Below are 19,140 nucleotides of genomic sequence, written 5' to 3' on the forward strand. Positions count from 1 at the left end.
AAGTTTCATTAGGTCCCATTTGTTTATTTTTGTTTTTATTTCCATTTCTCTGGGAGGTGGGTCAAAAAGGATCTTGCTGTGAGTTATGTCATAGAGTGTTCTGCCTATGTTTTCCTCTAAGACTTTTATAGTGTCTGGCCTTACATTTAGGTCTTTAATCCATTTTGAGTTTATTTTTGTGCATGGTGTTAGGGAGTGTTCTAATTTCATTCTTTTCCATGTAGCTGTCCAGTTTTTCCAGCACCAATTATTGAAGAGATTATTTCTCCATTGTATACGCTTGCCTCCTTTATCAAAGATGAGGTGACCATATGTACGTGGGTTTATCTCTGGGCTTTCTATCCTGTTCCACTGATCTATATTTCTGTTTCTGTGCCAGGACCATACTATCGCCTTTTTACTTCCCGTTGCCATTGCTCTCCCTGCAACCTGCCTTCCCTTCCCTGCCAGTGTGGTGGAGGATGCGTGGCTTGGATGCCTATCTGGGGGTTCACTAAAGAGGCCAGAGCTGGGGATGGGCAGGAGGAGGAGGCAGGGAGAAGGTGAACCCTGTACCCTGCCCAGGAGCAGATGCTCAGATAGAGCAAGTGCTGGGCCTGGGCTGGCCGGCTGGCCTTTGGGACCACCGTGGTCCCTTCAGTGCGGCCTCTCTCAGCTTCATCCCTGTTCCAGGAGGGTGGCTGAGAGTAGGAGCTCCTTCCACCCAGCCCAGCCTCCCCTCTCGGTTTTGATCTCCGGAAGGGAAAGCCCCAGCCCCTCTTTTGAAGCAGCAGCCGGCACCACTCGTCTCTTCTCTCCTTCCCGCAGGCATTTCTGTTCAGAATGCTGCCTCTTGCTGGCTCCTTCTGCTTCGGCTTGGTCCTCCTGCTGATTGGGAAGAAAGTGCACCAGTGGGGTGATGGGGGGTCTGGAACTCTTAAAGGAACAGCTTTCTTTCTATTAGAAATTTATTTACCTAGCACAGATTTTTTTCCTGTCTTCCTCCAATCAATATAATCTGGGGAGAAAGGTGAATCCGATACAAAGTGACCATAATCACCATTTAAATGTTAATTGTCGATGTTCTGGTTTTCCTCTAAAGGTTTTCAAGCAGGTCGAGCACTAGCCCAGGCAACAATCATTATTAGCAATCAAAGCCAATTTGAGGATCATTTACTGCGGGAAATTAAGGTTGGGGGCCACAGATTTGAACAGGGCAGTCCCTGCCACCTCAAGGGCTCAGAGTCTAGGGCTGAAGACTGGAACTCCACGAGTAAAGAAGGCACAGAGGTAATTTGAAGATCCCTGGCACCATTTTTGCCAATAGCTCTTTTGCCCTGGAGTCTTTGACCAGAGGAGTTTACAAGTAGCCAAATAGACAAGGCAATTTGAAATGTAGTCTTCCCTTGTCTGCCCATTGGTTGATCTGCAGTCAGTTAGCTAGTATTTGTTAAGAACTTGACCCTCTGCAAAATAAATAAACAAAGCAAAGCCTCATCGGATGCCAAAGTTGCAGTATCTTAGTGTCTTGTTTCTGTATGTTAGTGACATGCTTTTTTCCCATATAAAGAATATGAAAGAGACCAAACTCAGGGCCCCTTCAAGCTCAGATTCTGAAGTCCTCCACCTCTTGGAGCTGCAGCACCTTCTACTGGGTTCAGCTCTACCTAAATGGGCTTCCCAGATTCTCAGTTCCAATGTCAGTTTCCCCGTTAGAAGAAATGTCAGCTCCTGGGCAAATTACCTGGTCTCAGTGCCTCACTTTCTTCTGGAAAAACAAAGTAAAGAAAATCTATTTGGGTGATTTTGAGAATATGAGATAATATTAGAGAAGCATATTCAAACAGAAAGGAGAACACCAGAGCAGCAAGAGACAAATGGCACCGTGATCAAACCTGTCTTTTACAAAATGAGCCTCAGAGAAGAGACTTACTTGCTCAGTCACACAGAGAACCAATGACAGTATCTGACAGTCAGAACCCAGCTCTGTCAGTGCTCAGTCTACTGCTCTTTCTAAGAGGGTCCTCACCTTAGGCTCTCAACAATGCACCAATACTATTTTGCTTGCACGATGACATGAAGAAGGCAAAGAAGAGGTCCGGGACTCCAGGGTGCTCCTGTTCCTGAAGTGTCAGACCCCGGCCTCGCCCCTTCCAACATCGCTTTCTGGAGTCAGAGGCCAGGAAGCCTTTCCCCAAGGGCATTGGCTAAAGGGATCCACCCGATCCTGGACCACCAGTGGAGGCTGAAGGGAGGGAGGAGGCTGCACGTGGAGAGAGACAGATTCTCCGGCCAGAAGGGAGACAGGCAGCCAGAGGGTGGGATAGTGGGACACACTCAGCGGATTTCCCATTTCCCAGAGGAGGAAAGTGCAGAAGCCCTTTGCCCAAGGCACGCGGTGGTTGTGCAGAGAAGGTGGTAGTGCAACCCAGTTGCCCAGCGTCCTAATCCGGAACCCAAGGACCACACAGGGTGGTCCTCGTGCCTACCCTTGCAGCCTACAGAATCCAGGGCCCAGAGCTTGCGGGCCTACTAGGTGCGCAACGCGCCCTGCAGCCCGGCAAGGCACTGCGGCATGCCTGGCCGGCCCGGGTGCGGACGCGCGGCGCCGCGGGGACGGTGAAGGTGACCGCCTTCTCCTTCCTGGCCCCGAGTGCTCTGCGCTGCGGGGCCGAGGGATGCTCGGGCCCACTAAAGTTTGCTCCAGTGCTCGGGGGCCCGAGGAGTGTCCCCGGGCAGGGACTGCGCGCGCCGCAGCGGGGGTCGACCCCCATCCCCGCGGCAGTTTGTGCGCTCTTTTCTGGTTCCGAAGCGTAACTCCCAGTTGTGGGAGGAGGTAGGGGTTCCGAGAGAGGGTCTCCTTCCCGAAGCCTGCCTCCTGGCCCCGCCGGCCACCCTCCCGCATCCCTGCAACTGCCCCTCCGGGCGGGACCCGGGCCCGGCTCCCCAGTTCTGCGGCCGCTCCCACCAGCTGATTTTGACAGAGGGGGGTCCCGGGCGGCGCGCGCGGGCGGAGCAAGCCCCTGCCAGATCCGGGGATGATAATGTGCCGGCTCCATGTCGCGGCTTCGGGCTGTCCAGGCTCCGCCCCCTGTGAGTGTGTAAGTGTGTGATGCTGCCGCGGCCGCCGCCGCCGCCTGTGCAGCCGCCGCCGCCGCCGCCGCTGCCGCTGCCGCCCCGGCTGCCGCGCCGCGCCGCGCCGCTGCCGCTGCCCCGGCCGCCCCCGCCGCCGCCGCCGCCGCCGCCGCCGGCCCGCAGCCCGCCAGGCGGGCGGCCTCGCCGGCTCGAGCCCGCAGCGGCTGCCGCCGTAGCGTCGGGGCGCTGGGCGCGCGGGCAGCCGCGGACCGAGCGGACCCGAGCGGGCGGCCAGGCACTTGCCCGCCCGGTGCCGCCGCCGCCGCCGCCCCAGAGCGCAGGACCCGGCACCTCCGGCGCCCGCCGCCGCCGCGGATGCGGCCCGGGCACTTTTAGCCGGGCCGGAGGGCCGGAGAGCAGCGAGCGAGCCGCGCCGAGAGCCGCGCAGACCCGCCGCCAGCAGGGACGGACGCCCGGCCGCCGCAGCCGCCCGGCCGCTATGGATCTATTCGACTTTTTCAGGGACTGGGACTTGGAGCAGCAGTGGTAGGTGTTGATTTTTGCCTTCTCCTTGGCTGCGCGGGTCCCTGGGCCGGGGCTGGGCTTTTCGCCTTTGTTAAGAGGAGCCGGGGTTTGGTGGGGCGCCCGGGACGCCTTCCCAATTGCTCTTGGCCACCTCTGGCCTCGGCCGCCGCGACTCCTCGGTCGGGTGCCCGGGTGGGGGGAGGTGCGGACCGAGGGAGGGATGCAGGTCCCGAGGGCGTCGCTTGGCACTCCAAGTCCAGAGAGTTGCGTCTGGCCCAAATCGGATCCGGTGCTGCCCGGGGGCTGAGGCGCGCGACCTCCGCCGGGATTTTCTCCCCAAACGGCTGGCCGGGTGGCCTTCCCAGCGCACCGGATGCTGCCCGCCCGAAATGCCCCCAACTTTCCAGGTGCCCGACGCCGGTGGCCGGCCGCGGGGGGCAGGCAGCGGCGAGGTGCCACCGGCGGCCCTCCGCTTCCTCGGCGGCCACCGCCCCCGCCGCCACCCCGGTCCCCGCACGGCGCGGCGCGCACACCTTCCCTGCCACCCGCTCGGCCCAAGTTCCCCGCACTCGGGCGCCGAGCGGCGGCTTCGGGGGCCACCGCGCGGGGGACACCGGGTCCGGGCCGACCGCGGCGTCTGGCTTTCCAGACGGAGGGTTTTTGAAGTTGGCCCCTAAAGTTGGCCGCTCCGACGTCAACGCACATTTAATTAGCGGCCGGGCCCCCGTCCGCCCCCCACTGGGAGGCAGCCGCAGGTTTGTGGGTTTAATGGGCACCCAGCTCGGATTCACAGGTTTAGTCGGCTCTTCCCCAAATACCGTCAGCTTGTCCCCGAGAGGTTTGTGAAAGATGGTGCAGAGGTGACTGGGGAGCCGGAAAGTTGTTAGTCTGCGTGGTGTGCGCGCGCGTGTGCATAAATAGTGATATGCGTACCTATTAACTTTTACAGAAGCTTCACCTCCTGCACCAACGTTATCACTGTTAATTTGTCATAACATTCTAACGTATCGATTTCCCCCCACAGCCTATGGAATTAGACGGGGGGAAGGCGCGGCGGCAGCGACTTCGAATTGCACTCTTGGCTATTGCCTTTTCAAATGTAGTTGGAATAATCTATAGTAGCGACCGACAGTGCGAAATCTTTTGCAATGTTAAACTACTGGCAGCCGTTGACGATGAATGCTGTGTATTTTTACAAGGATTTCCCTTGCTGATGTGATATTTTAGGCAATTTCCTTCTTTAGAAAAGGGTCATACTCTTAGCCAATAGCTTCATCATGCCAATCATGACTCCTTTAGTTGCAAATCCAAGATAATCAGAACTTAAATACATTTTATTTTACAGCGATTCCGGGTAAATCCTTGAAGCCACAAATTACACTGTATCAGTATTAATCTGTAAGGCATTTTTGATACCATGCAGGGTTTTATCAGCTCTGCAGAAAAACAGGTTACAGTTTTTAACAACCATGCTGTTGTTATTTAAAAGTAAAGATCACGGTAAAATTACTGCTCAGTTAAATATTACGCTCCTGTGTACAGCCTTTACCCTGCTTCGCTAGTTTATTTTGCACACCACTGATAACCACAGCATTACTATTTGCATACAATTTGCCTCATATATGGTGTGGGTAACATCATTAATGTAACAGACGTTATAAGTGATTTTGTGGGTGTAGTTCAAATGTTAAACATATATACAAGGTATTAGGTTTTTAAAAACATGTTTATTATATTGTTTTAATTTCAGTTTAATCTTAGGCACATGCAGTTGCATATTTAAAGGGGGTGGGCTCTTTTAGTTGTGATTTCTTTTTGTCCCTTTTTGGAAACTATCCCTAACTATGGCACATCAGTTAAGAAACATGCAGACTTGGACCCTCCGTGGATATTATGTGAAATACCGCTGCATTAGTATAACACGTCTGCATAAATAAGCTGGCCTTTTCCCTCTGTGCACACGTTCCAGGAAAATTTCTCCTCTTACTGTTTGATCGTGAGGGGCAAGCTTCCTTATGCATCTGTGTTTGTAAACATTTGTAATGCGGTTGTGCGCCTGTGTGTTGTACACCCCGACAGAGAAAAGGAACATCAGTGTGAATAGTGGATGAACTAAAAAGCTTGCTATTGCCTTGAATGGAAGTGTGTACCTTTCCAAACTCTCTTTGGACATCCAGAGCATGCCAATTACATGTTCATTATATGTTTACTTCCCCTCCTGGGGAGCAAGTAGTTGCTTAGACTGATGGCATCCATTGCTCCCCACCCCTCGCTCCCCAGGAGGTCCTAGGAAGGAAAAGGCGCCAGCCAAGTTAAGGATATCATTTCCATTGGATGTCTTCTCAGCAGTCACCTGTGGGACAGAGAGCTCTGAGCCATCTCTACCGCAACCCTAGATGTCTGACAATAACTGGATCAGGCCAGCTAAAAAACAAACTCATCTTCCAAGACTTAATGAAGAAAGACTTTACAGACACAGGCATATGTGTCATTTGCAAACACTAGACTACAGTAAGCAAACAGTGCGTGCCCACTTAGAGACATACACATTTGTCAGGAGGAATGCAAGTGGAAAGGATGGGGCATGGGTGACTGCAGGGTGGATGTGCCTAACGGAACAGAGCCCTGGACTTCACACACCGCAAGAATCTCTTAATGGGTCATGCTCTGGAGTCGATTAAAGGGCCAAAGCTCTCGTTCTTCAAGATTCCTGGGTGAATGAGCAATGTTCACCTGTGTCTGAGTTTAATATGAACCATTCTGTGAAAGAAGAGGAAGGCGCAGATGGCTGTGTGCACCAAAGACACCACTTGCTCTTAAAAAAAAGAAAAAAAGATAAAGGGAAAAAAAATCAAATTTTATCGTTGAAATCACTCCGTACACTTGTGTGTGGTAACCCAGTAAATGAATTCTTGAGGTGTCTGGAGATCACGTGGCTAGATTTGGACTTGTTTACCAGCAAAATCCGAGGGCCTACCAAGTGCACAGCCTTTCCGCCCTGCAAGCGCCCCTCCCGTATTGATTAGGTGTTGCTTCGTGACAGGCCGAGGTTCTTCGTAGGAATGCTTATCTTCTTTTTATTATTGAAAAAGAAAGAAGGAAAGAAGGGAAGATTGATACAGCAAAGGGCTCATTCTAAAAAATAAAAAAGGAAAAGGAAACCACTGTGATAGCAAAATCACAATGTTCAGAAGCCTGGGGAAAATTGTAGTTAAGCCATTGTGACAGTGGCCGACTTCTCACTGCGAAGGACGAAGGCCGGCATCCATGGTTTGTAGTTTTTATGTGGTGTCTCACAAGTAGCCTAATTAGAGGCGAGCTTGCAAACGGGCAGTTATACAGGAAGAGACTTAAACTCACTAAACTGTTATATAAATAGAAAGTTCAAAGGTCTGTGTGGGGCCGTCCAGGCTGGGAAGGGGCCATGTGCGGGCCAGGCTTCTCCTCCCCCGGGGCTGCCCCAGCGGCCCCGCTTTCCCCAGTTTCCCTCAGCCATGGGGGGCGGGGACCCTGCTCTCCAGACAAAAGTGAACTGTTTCAGCTCCAGCTGGGCATGGCCCATGCACTGCAGCAGCCCGGCTGCTTCTCCCTGCTCTGTGCGCACAGATCTCGGAGGCCTCCTGCGCTGCAATCCTCCGGAAGAGTGGAAGAGGCCTGTTTATGGATGGGAAGGTTGGGGAGAGACAGGGAACGCAACCTTGGTCTACCTGGGGGTGACAGGAATGTGGAGGGGGCGGGGCGGCGCCTCCGGGTTGCCAGGATTTCTCTTTCTCTACCTCCAGCCATTTATCTTTCCCCCTCCCCCTCTGTTTGTTTTCCACTGCAAGGGAGACAGTCAGTGGTCTTTCTTTTTTGCTGGTACAATATGCATTCTCCGGCTTGTTTGAGCATTCATTCAGCAAACCACTTGGGCTTGAGTTTCTTAAGGGAGTATATGGGAGGGCGAGACTCAAGGTGGTGAAATTAGCCAGTGATGAGGTCTCCTCCACACCCACTGAAACCCCCAAAGATAAATGCTGTCCCCGTAAATCTTAAAAGGCACGTCTATTGGACAGGGAAGAAAATTATCTCATGTTAGAAATCAGTTTAATGGTACATGAATTGTTTTGCTAATGATTCAGTCAAGCATTTAACAACTTTAAAATATACAAATCAAGATTGAAAATGACTGCCTCAAATATGAATCTGTCATTACAGACATAAACAAGATTCCAAACATTTAAGTGTTTTGTAGATGGATAAAAATTATATTGTATTTAAACATGCTAATTATTGTTGAATAGCAATGGTTTTAATGTGCTGAACCTTTATTTCATGCCCATTATTCTTAGCTGAGACTATTTCTTGCATGAAAAATCTGCACATATTTAACAATTTCAGAATCGTAAAGGCCCAATAAAATGGCCATCTCTGGAACAATCTAGAAGCTGTAGTCCTATGAGCTTATAGCTCATACCTCAGAAAGGGAAACTACCACATACTTGATTAGCTTGTCATGTAGACAAAACAACTGGTACAGTGACTACATTTTTCACTTTTAATTTTGTCTTTTTCTGATTGCTGTGGGATAAAGAAAGAGATTTTAAAAACTTGTTTACTGATAATGGAAAGAAATGTGTTGCTGATTTAAGAACTCAAGACCACAACCTGGAGAAACCTTTCTGAGGAGTGTGTGTGTGTGTGTGTGTGTGTGTGTGTGTGTGTGACCTGTGTCTGTAGTAGGACGCATCATCGTTGTTGCTACTGTTATTTGGGTGTTTACTCTGTGCCCCAAACATGACGGAGTAGCTAGTGCTTTAAATACTCAGTCTCACTGAATCCTTCAGACAACTTTATGAGATGGGACCTATTATGGTTTCCATTTTTGGATGAAGAAATGGAGGCAGTAGCTACTCAGTGATGCAATTCAGGTTCCAGCCTAGATGGAGCTGATCCCAGAGCCTGTGCCAGCAACAACTGACATATTGTCTGAGCCTTTCCAACAGGTGGGATCCTTCTCCATACATCATCTCATTTGGTCATTGTGAATCAGAACGTACACGTGTTATTCCCATTTTACAGATGAGCAAACAGCCCTGGAGAGGTTGATGGACTCACCTAAGTTCACACAGCCTGGTTAGTAGTAGGGCTGGGTCAGGAATCCACATCTCCCAATTTCCAGCCCAAGTGCCTTCCTGCAAAACCTCATTGCCTATTATTTATTGTTACTGTGTGGGTTCGAGCATTTAGCTCTCACTGAAACAAACGGATTAGACTGTGTATATGATGCTTGTGTAAAAAAAAAAAATCTGTGGAATTACCATGTAATCGACTAGCCATGGAACTCTGCTTTTTTCTTTTAGTTGAATAAGGAACAATTTATGTAATGGTACAATCTCTTAGCACTTCTTTTATGGATGCCCCTTTAATGAAAACGTATGAATGGCAAATTATAATATATATATGTATTGTAATTTGCCATTCATATATACTGTATGTATAATATATATATATATATATATATATATATATATATATATATATATGGCAAAACTCAAGTCCTTGAGAACTCTCCATTTAAATTCAAATGCCCTAATTTTGAAGATCTGGTACCTGAACTTAAAGAAGACCATGGTATATTGTCTAGTTAATTGGAAGCCTCAAAGCTGGGCATAGGAGGTTGATAACATTTCTTTCCAAAGCTTGATAACTTACCACTTCTATCATTTGATTTGATCCTCACAATAACCATGTGGGTTTGTCAGGACTGGTCTTACTGGCTCCATTTTGTAGACACGAAAACTGAAGTTCAGAGAGGTTAAGTGACTTGCCTAAGTTTTCACAGTGTGTGGATGGTCTCAGGATTTGTGTTTATTGCTCTTTTCACTGAGTCACTACTGTTGCATTAAGTCGTTTGTGTTTAAATATCCACGCTGCTTCCTAGGGAATGGTGTTCGCCCTCGCATCATTCAGCACAGTGCCTTTCTCATTACAGGTGCTCAAGAAACATGTGTTGATTGATATGAGAGCCCCATCAGCTCCAAGAGTGTGCTATGCAAATGCTTCTGTCTTCCAAAGACAGTTGCTTAGATCCTGGTGGTAATACTGCCCCTCTGCCTGCTTGATAGTGTTTTAATTGTAACTTTTTGAAGGTCTCCTAGCCAGTCTGGTCTCTTGCACAGAAAGTAACGAGAAAGAAGGATAGTAAACAAGGAAAGCTTAATAGGAAAAGGCAAAATTCGAACCCCTGTTATTTATCAGTGTGCTTAAAAAAATAGATTTCTATGAATTCTAAGATATGCTTAGAACTGAAAAAACCAGCTTTGAAGGTAGAGGGGTACAGGACTGGTATTGTGTCTCAATCTGTGCGGAGAATGTTGAAGAAGAATGTGTGACAAAAATCTGAAGAAGAATTGAGTGGTCGGAGGGTTGGGATTCCTCCAGCTTTCCTTGAGTTTCAGCCTTTATGACTTGTATTTCATCGTGAGAAGCCTGTTTTTCTACTTAACTGTAGCAGATCCACGCCATAAATTATCATGACTGTTAAACAAAGGTCCAGCACTGGGTTCCCCTAATGTAAAACTTTTATGTTGCACTTTAATGAAATTTTATATGCATGTTCAAAGCGAGGCACGCTTTATACCATGGAGAGGGCGGTGCTCGGAATTGTTGAATTTATTTTAAAGTAAATCTTTTCGATGACCTTAGCTGCTAACATCCACCTACTTACTGAGCTGAGAAAAATGATCTGAGTGCTTAAATAAAATGGCATGATTTAAGCAGGGCTGACAATAGCCCTCCAGCTAGAATCTGATTTTGATTATGGATTGCTTAGTTTATGGAATGCTATTTTTCATATACCTGTGCATTTTGCTTCATTTTGAAAAGAAAATCAGCCAGTGATTGAAAGTAATCTTTGATTTGGTTGTTCAATAGGCTTGTGCTGGTCTAAGAAGGTATAAAGGCCACACATTGGGAAATAAGCTAAGGAAACAGGTTGTGTTTTCATTACAAACTTAAAATCACTCATCTGTTTATTTTTTCAATGTTCATTTTGCTGGAGAAAAGGAAAAGAAGAAACCCATCACTTCCATCCTATAAAGAATGGGTTTTTTGTGCTTAGATTCCCAAATAATAGTTCTTTGCATCATCGACCGGCTTCAGTGAAAACCAGGTCTCAGTAGCAGACACTGGTGGCCTTGATTAAACCATATTCCTGGAGTCCAAATTTTGTGTTTTGTAGGCCACATATCTCCTGGCAATAGCATTGAAATGGTTTCTTTTTATATAAATAAAAAATAAAACCCTACTCATCTTGCAGTGGTGCTGCATTGTAACCTGGGCTTTAACAGTCACTGGGAGAAGTTTCTTAGGAGTCTGATGTCTCCTTGGTCTTTGGGTCTCTAGTGTGATTTGATCAAACCAACCCACCAGAAGGAGCGTGTTATGAGGACACTTGAACCTTCTGACTGTGGCAGTATGTACATGACGACCTAACTGTCTGGTGAACAACGAGAAATGCAATCACAGAGGCTTTATTTCTCCCTCCAGGATGTCAGTCAACTAATTTTTTTAATAAATTAATATTCCAAAGGGACTGGTGGTTCCACACCAGGTCGGCACAGCCACAGTAACTAAATTAAATTCCAGAGTGATGGATGTTTCTGATGAAGTGCCATGGAATCCTGGAGAGGTCTCATCAATTAGCCATTATTTATTTGCTGGCAAAAGCCTTGGCTCAGGTGTGTAGATATTCATCAATTCCTCAAACCCAGTGTTTCAAGACTGGAGGGCCCTTCACCATCATCTGGTCCAGCCTCCTCTTCATACAGATGTGGAGACCGAGGCCCAGGATGGGAAAATAGCTTGCCCAAGGACGTACAGTCCATATGTGACAACGCTAGGTCAGGTCCGGAGCTCTCGTGTCCTGGTTCAGTATTTGTCACCCTCTCCAGAACTGTCTGCACTGTGTACCTGCTCTGTGCCCAACGCTTTGCTAGGCAGTCCCTTTTAGGGGGAGATAAAGGAATGTAGACCATGACCTCTGGCCCCACTGACTTGACAGTGGAATGTAGACCTGGATTGGGGGAAATAGTGTGGCATGGATGTAAGTAAAATAGGAATTCAGGGAGAGAGAGAGAACGTGAGCTAGAGGAGGAGAAGCAGTCCTCCTCAATGCCCAGAGTGAAATGGAAAGCCAGAAACGGGGGCTGTTTAGAAGACCAGGAACAGCCAACACTTGCTATTAAACAGTTGCCTTTGGACCAGGAGTTTACTGCTTGAATAGTAGCTCACGTTCATCACATAGTTGCTGAAGTTATGTTTTGCTGTGTGCGTGGAGTGTTCTCATTACCACTGACCACCATTGGCTGTGGGTTAACCACCGAATTCTGGACAATTATTTGAATGTCTGAATTATGTAAATATCGATGCAAGCATTCTTCAAAGAAATACCAAATGAGAGTTTGTTTTCCTGAATCAGTTGAAGCAAATGTTTGTAAATTGGCACAATTGCTGGCAAAGTAGTTATTTTCGAAAGAAGCATATATCGTGGCTCTTGAGATGTACCCAGATATATCTGTTCTTTTGTTCTTTCTCCTTTTCAAAAAAAATTATTAGCTCATTTTTGTGGAAGGTGTGTATTGATGTTTTTCCTTTAGTCTTTCTTTTTCCTAAAGCGTAAGTTGATGCCTTGGTACCATCTGATTGGTGTTTACATCTGTGTTTACAATGAATTGTTTCGGCCACCAAATAATTCTTTGTCTGGCTGTCTCATCCTTCGAATCTCAGCTCTGTCTCTGGGAAGCCACTAGCTACAATCCTCCTATACCTCCTGCGTCCCCAAACTCACATACTCTTGCCCCGTCGGGTTAGACACCCTTCCTCTGAGCTGCCATACTGCCCTGAACAGACTTCCAATGCACCTGAGTTGTTTTGAGGGATGAGAACATGTCTTTTATTGGTGTAATCCTAGCGTCTGGCCCAGAGTAATAGCCTAATGCAGCCAATTCAGAGTGCAGCATCGTTGGCTTCTCCGATTCATTCAGGCGCCGTGCTAGGTCTTCAAAATATTACCTCTAGGTGGGAAGCCATAATGAATCACATTAATAATAATGAGTGAAAATAATAATTAGAGCTTACATTTCCTATGTGACGGCTCTGAGTTGTGTTATCTGAGTTCCCTATTTTACAGGGCAGGGAATCTGGGACAGAGGGGTTCAGCGACTTGCCCAAGGTCACACGGATAGTATGCCGCAGAGTTGCAATTAATGCACAAGCTGTGAATCCTTAGCTGCGCTGCTAGCCCATGATGATACCCTGGGAGAGATGCTAGAATAGTGGCAAGCCCTGTGTGCTTTGGGGCTTGGCAGCGGATTGGGCTGATGAGGCCTTTGTCACTCATCTTTAGTATTTACAAGCCAGCATTGGGTTGAAGTCCATAACCATATATGAGGTGTAACTGACCTGATATCTACTCCAACAAGAGATGCTCGATTCTGCTCCTCTTTGGTGTAAGCACAAGATTCGGTGCTTGGGAGGAAGATGCATTGAACGTGGGCTCAATGAGGGTGGAGTTTTTTGGGGGGCGGTATTGTTTACCACTGCATCTGCAGTGCTTAGAACAGTGGCACACAGTAGGTGCTCAGTTACTTTTTGTTGAATAAATCAATGGGTTGATATACAGTAACCTGCTTAATGCTTTGTGTGATCAAATTTGTGAAGAGATAGTTCAGAGGTGCAAGAATGAGGTCTAAGAGAAGATCTAAAATCACGATGGTCAGACAGGTAGGTACAGGTAGACGTGTTCAACAGATAGGCTCCTGAAATAGCACGCTTTTTAAAGTTTTATAAGGTAAATCTCTCTATGTGCATCTGCTTGCTAGGAATCCTGCGGGGAATTCTTTGTTGATGAGCGTAATCTCTCCTAAGCAACCCTAAACTTATCAAATTTGTGATTTTAGATTGTTACGCATAGCAGTTTCTTTTTGCGAGGTGCACCTACATTTAGTATCTATAACAATGCTGTAAGGGTAATTTTGCAGACATTTTTTAAAAAAGGTGTCTTAAATTGTTACTGTCATCAGAATGAGGCTTTCATGTAGTACAAAGGTGGAGGGGAGAGCATGCCTTCAACATTTGCTGAATATTTGTCTCCATACTTTTATAGCATTTTTTTCCTCTGAGCCTGCTGCCTTGTTCGTGTTTTTTGTTTGTCCTTCCCTCTCTACCTCCCTCCCTCCTTCCTTCCTTCTTTCTTTGTTTTAAAAATAGTTCCTGCTTTGGAGGCTAACCTAGGATTTGGGTTTTCCTAACATATTTTTAGACCGAACACATTTTCTATTTATGCCTCTGGAGGATTCAGATTGCAGTTTCATCTCAAGGATGTGCAGAAAAGTTTCCCTATGTGTTCATTTTGCAGCACTCTGTAAGATGGTTTGAGAGCCAGCGTAAGAGAACTCGTATTTGCCAAGCACTATGTTCCATGCTTTACACACACCACCATATTGAACAAGCACCCCAGAAGATAGGTGTTTTTCCCCACTGCCTTCACAGAGTTAGACATCAGCTGTATCAGAGTTGATGGGTAACTTAAAACTTCAAGATTAATTAAAATTAACCTTGGGAAAAAACTCTCTAAATATTATTTTTTTGTCTTTACAGTACACACTTAAAGGTCGTGAGATGCAGGTCAAGGAAGACAGAAAGATAAAAGGTGTTGAAGAAATCTAGGACATTTTAGTGGAGGTAAAGCACCCAGTTAGCTAAATTAACCAGGCATTAAGGTACATATTTGGAGGAGAAACTAGATACTTATGGGTTTTTAATAAATTAGGTCTCATAATCAGAAATGAAACATATCCAAGTATTAAAGATCCAGGAGGAATGCAAGAGCCATGATGGTCTTTTTTAAAAAGTTAACTACTAAATATTAACTATATCCCTTTTGCTATAATTAGACATTTTGGCCAATTAGTTTTCTGCAGTTCTGTAACAGTTTAAACTTTAAACAGTTCACATGTATTCAGACTGCGAGTGATAAAAGTTCCTATCAAGAATGATGAAGACGATTATGGTTGGATTCTGATTAGCATTTTACCCTGAAATTACAATGAAATGCCAATGCACACTCTAATGCCACTGAAAAATGACACCAGTGGCAGACTTCTACCACAGGCTTTTGTAAATAATCACAGTTACTCATATATTTTGAACAAAAAAAATGGAAATTTGATGAACCTATTTCAAGAGTCTTGAAAAGTTAAAGTGAATTCTAACTGTAGATTAGTAGCAAATGATGACAGCAGAGCCAGTATTACCTCAGTTGATTAATTTATAAGGATACTGGTCAATGATTTTAACCAACAGCTATGCATAGTAGAATCCTAATGGGATCTGTCTGTTAAAATTACATAAAGTAGGGCATTTGATTTATTTCATAGTTTCTCAAAGCTCAATTTTAACTTCATACAAATAATGCATTAGTCACCCGGGATAAATGACACATTGAATAAAGTTGTGATTTTGTCTGCTTCACCTAATCTGATTTAGCACAGGATTACATCTGGCTTCTTAGTTTCTTCCTATCCTAAACGTTTGTAGTAGAGTGGGATCTTTACATCGCCTGTTTCGTACCTCATCAGAGGAGACTGGATCATATAGGCCTTGCCCTGCCTCTGGAGTTCTGGGGTGTGTAAAGAATGCCTTCTGGTTTGGGTGTAGCATTAAGAACTGCCATAGCTACAGCTAGGCAGCAAAACGGTTTATAGACATTGCCCCTCTTAATACACGATTAGCTGAAAGATTGCATTTGGGGCTGGTAACGAATTTGAGACTGGTTAAGTAGTCAAGCCTGAAATATGTGTTATGAAAAGTAAATTTAGCAAAATAGCACTGAAATCACTAAAATTCACTCTACCAAGTTAAAATGTGGGAGGACACCAAACTTTGCCTAGGTGCCCAACTGTAGTCCACCATTTCCAGTGCCCTTGACCCTGGGGTTGGGGAGTCTTTTCCTTGGGCTGTGAATGCTACCGTGGCTGCTCCAGGGAAGTACGTGCCTCTGAGTCTAACAGTGTCACCCATCCAGTTTCAGTGCCAAGTCCTGACTACCTTGTACACTCTGATCACCACTATTGCCATCTTTCTTTGGGTTCCTTGCCTCAGTGGGAGATGGAAAGGTGAGTTTGTCCAGCAGAGAACCTTCGAAATCTGTTCGGCCTGCAACTGCATACCAAAATTGGAAGAAGGGGGGAGATTTTAAATTCATGGCTGGCTGGAAATATGTAGGCTTATATTTTTAAGATTTAAAAAACATGATTAGTAGAGAGTCCATAGAGCTTCATGGACGTCAGATAACTCTTAAAAACGAAGGCAAATGATGAAGTATGGGGTAAGTTTCCTGAAATTGAACATAATCATAAAAATTCAAGGAAAAGCAATATATTCTGCAAAATTTATGAGTTTTTTGGTGGGGAGAGTTTGCAGGGCTTGACAACCCCCAGTGCATCTGGCCTGGCACATTCCTGTTTGTAATGAGAACCTTATGGGGTGCTGGGCCTCGGTTTTCTTAGGCAGGCCTGCTCCCCAGGGGTATCATAAATGATATGCGAGTCAGAAACTTCATGGCTCATGGCATTTCTCAGAGATGTTTTAGTTAAGCTGCCTCACCCAGCTACAGGGGCAGAAGTTGGGAAACGAGTCCCCTCATAAATCTTCTTTGAGCTTTAATTAATTAATTATTTTTTGGCTGTCGTTCATAGGAATTAGAAAGGGGGAAAGTAACTGAATGAATGTGCCTATATGACTGCACAGAAATGGTCCAGGTTCTTGGGTTCATGTGACACACATTCATTTAACAGCAACAACGACAATAAGCAGAAAACCGCAGAGGTGTAAATACTGGTACGGAAAAGTTGAACCTACAGAGCCAAAAACAGAAGCAAAAGGTGCAATGCCAGCGTTAGGGCTACTTTTGCAGTTTTCTTGTGTCTCCTCTTTCCTTCTCTTTCCTTTTATTCCCCACAGGCTGGGAAAGTTTGGAATCCATCACAGTCTCACTTGTGAACTTGGACCTCACCTTGTGGGCTGTGCGGGGTGGTATGGCTGCTAGGTCATGAAATGGGGATTTGTGAATTCGTGTTTGTTCAAACGTGTGCCAGCACCTGGATTTTCTGAATGAGGCTCTGATGTTACTTTTTTCTCAAAAGGAGTTCCAGCTATTTTAGCGGTGGTGATTGGGGACAGGACAACCCCATTCAGGGCTTGTGTAATGTGGATCCTTTAACTCACTTCGCCTCTCCTGTGACTTCGGCCTCCGCTGTCAGTGTGCCCGGAGCCCAGCCAGACCTCAGCAGCCATGAGGAAGAAGCCTGACGCTACTTCCAACTCCGCAGCGCTCCGTGCTCTGTCACCCCCCCTCCCATCTCTGTCTTTTGGATTCCTGACATTTATTCCTATAAACGGCATAGTAGTTGCAGTTTTATGCACTTCCTTGGGTAGATCTAATGCATTGAGAACAGGACTGCCCCTCACATGAGCATCACTGGCGTCTTCACTGTCTTCCTTTTAATCATACCTGTTACATGTGATAAATTTTCAGACTTGTTTACCCTTTATTAGTGAGCTGGGATACTTACGGCAGTGTTTCGAAAGGGGAAAAACAACACTGCTTTCTGGGAGCCATTTAACGAATGTCTCCTAAAGACTGTTTGTGCATTTTATGAGAGCAATGTTTAAAAGGTTGTAGTGAATGAAGCAGCCTACACTGGAAAAAAAGAAAACATATTCTGGGGACAGAAGCCTTTAATATCTTGCAAGCTGTTTCATTGAATTCCAAGTTTCCGGTCCCAAACTGTTGTGGCATCTTGAATTTAAACTGTCAAGTTATTAGACCTTCACGTTCAACAAAATGGAAAGACATTGGAAATTCTAGCCGTTTTGCTTTGGCAAATTAAGCCGTACTTGTTTACGTGGCCGGTGTTTAATAATAAGGCTGAATTTTCATAAATAGACAATGGGTGATGAGGCCTTCCTAGAGTCAGTACGGATACTCTGTATCCCTCTGGAACTATTAAGAGGAGAATTAAGGCTCTCTGTGAGCTACAGTTTTTTTTTTTCCCCATAACGATAATTTCCCGTTTAAACCCTGAACTGTAAGAATCAGAAAAGCTATAAAAATATAAAGAGAAATAGGAGCAATTTTCATGAATCAGCGTGAACTACTTAGAGTAGTTCTCATGATGGTGGAGGGGAGAGGAGAGGTGCTGTCTGCTTCTCCGGAGCGCCTCCTCCCAGATCCACGTCCTGGCGCTTGTGGAGCGCCTTAGAGCTTCAGACCTTAACGGCGATCGGAGCTACGCCAGCTCCTTGGTCACTGCCTTCCGTCACTCTCCCTAGCAGTGCTTACCCAGCTTCTGCTGGTCCAAAAAAAAAAAAACAAAACCAAACCAAAACCAAAATGGGAGGAGAATAAAACTCCCTCTCAAGGCAGCCAGTTCCTTCCTATCTGGGCAGTTCTGCTACACATTCCATCATCTGTGAGAAAGGGCCTCTCTGAGCTCCCAGCCCTTGCTTGTAGTTCTGCCCTGAAGGCCACACAGAGGAAGTATAATGTCTCCTGCACTCGTCAGCCCTCCCCAGGTCTGAGGGCAGCCCTGCCGTGTTCACTGTGTTCTCATTTCTCAGGGCAGGACGTCCCAGCACTGGGATAATGGCCTGCAGAGACTCACGGAGACCCTGTCTAGATACGCGTGTGGGAGGTGGCCGGGCCTGGAAGGCTCAAGCTCTATTTTTAGGGTAGATGGAACCAAGCGAGGCCTCGCCGCCTGGTCCACACACACTTTTTCAAAAGTTCGGTGCAAGAGCAGATCCTTACCAGCCTTTGCCCAGGGAAACCTCCCTCTGGGTATCTTTCCTTTTAATTGCCACAGTATGGGAACCCCAGAGGATCGAAAGGCTAACAGGAGCTTTTCCAGAAGGAATCGGATAACTAATGTTGAACCCCGGTGCTTCCTGGGAAACTGCATCTCTCTCCCTGTGGCCATGTTGGCCTGCACTTGGGAGATGACCATGGATCCCGTGTATGGAGTGGCTGCTGCGCATCAGGCAATCCTCCGAACGCTTTCCACATGTAAACCCTTCAACCTTCCGTAACCCTGTGAGGTAGTAGTCGTGTTCATGATTGCCATTTTTATGATGGGGGAATTAAGGCCTAAGAGAGGTTAAGTCACTTGCTCAAGATCACACAGGTAGGTAGCATAGGTAGCAGCAGAGCTGGGGTTCAAACCCTGGCACCATAGCACTTACCTGTAATACAGCTCCTCAGAGGCAAGGCTTGAGTTGTTGCTCCACACTGGCCACCTCTGCACAAACTACTACTTGGATGGCGTGAAAAGCCCCTCTTCCTCTGGCTGTGACCATGGCTTCATCTTGCAAGATGGAGATTCGATCCGAATAGCATTTCACTCTGACACTATATCCTTGAGCGGTCCCACTCTGCTTCCAACGTGTACGAAAGCCATCTTTGCAATGGGTGAAATTCTAAGTGTTGTATCTGTCTCCTGAAGAGGAGAATGGGCATTC

The 19,140-nt window shown here is 46.5% G+C and overlaps 1 protein-coding gene across 1 annotated transcript in view; it reads left to right on the forward strand.

The window, feature by feature from the left end:
- Positions 1-3,463: 3,463 nt before the first annotated feature.
- The window catches only part of AFF2 (ALF transcription elongation factor 2), a 495,793-nt gene continuing 480,116 nt past the window's right edge, over positions 3,464-19,140 (forward strand). The window contains exon 1 of the mRNA XM_082609762.1: positions 3,464-3,600. Within this exon, the coding sequence (XP_082465888.1) occupies positions 3,554-3,600 (47 nt within the window). The 5' untranslated portion in view covers positions 3,464-3,553. The remainder of the gene's footprint in view (positions 3,601-19,140) is intronic.

Source organism: Mesoplodon mirus, assembly GCF_964341445.2.
Source record: "Mesoplodon mirus genome assembly, chromosome: X".
In the NCBI taxonomy this organism is placed as follows: Eukaryota; Metazoa; Chordata; class Mammalia; order Artiodactyla; family Ziphiidae; genus Mesoplodon; species Mesoplodon mirus.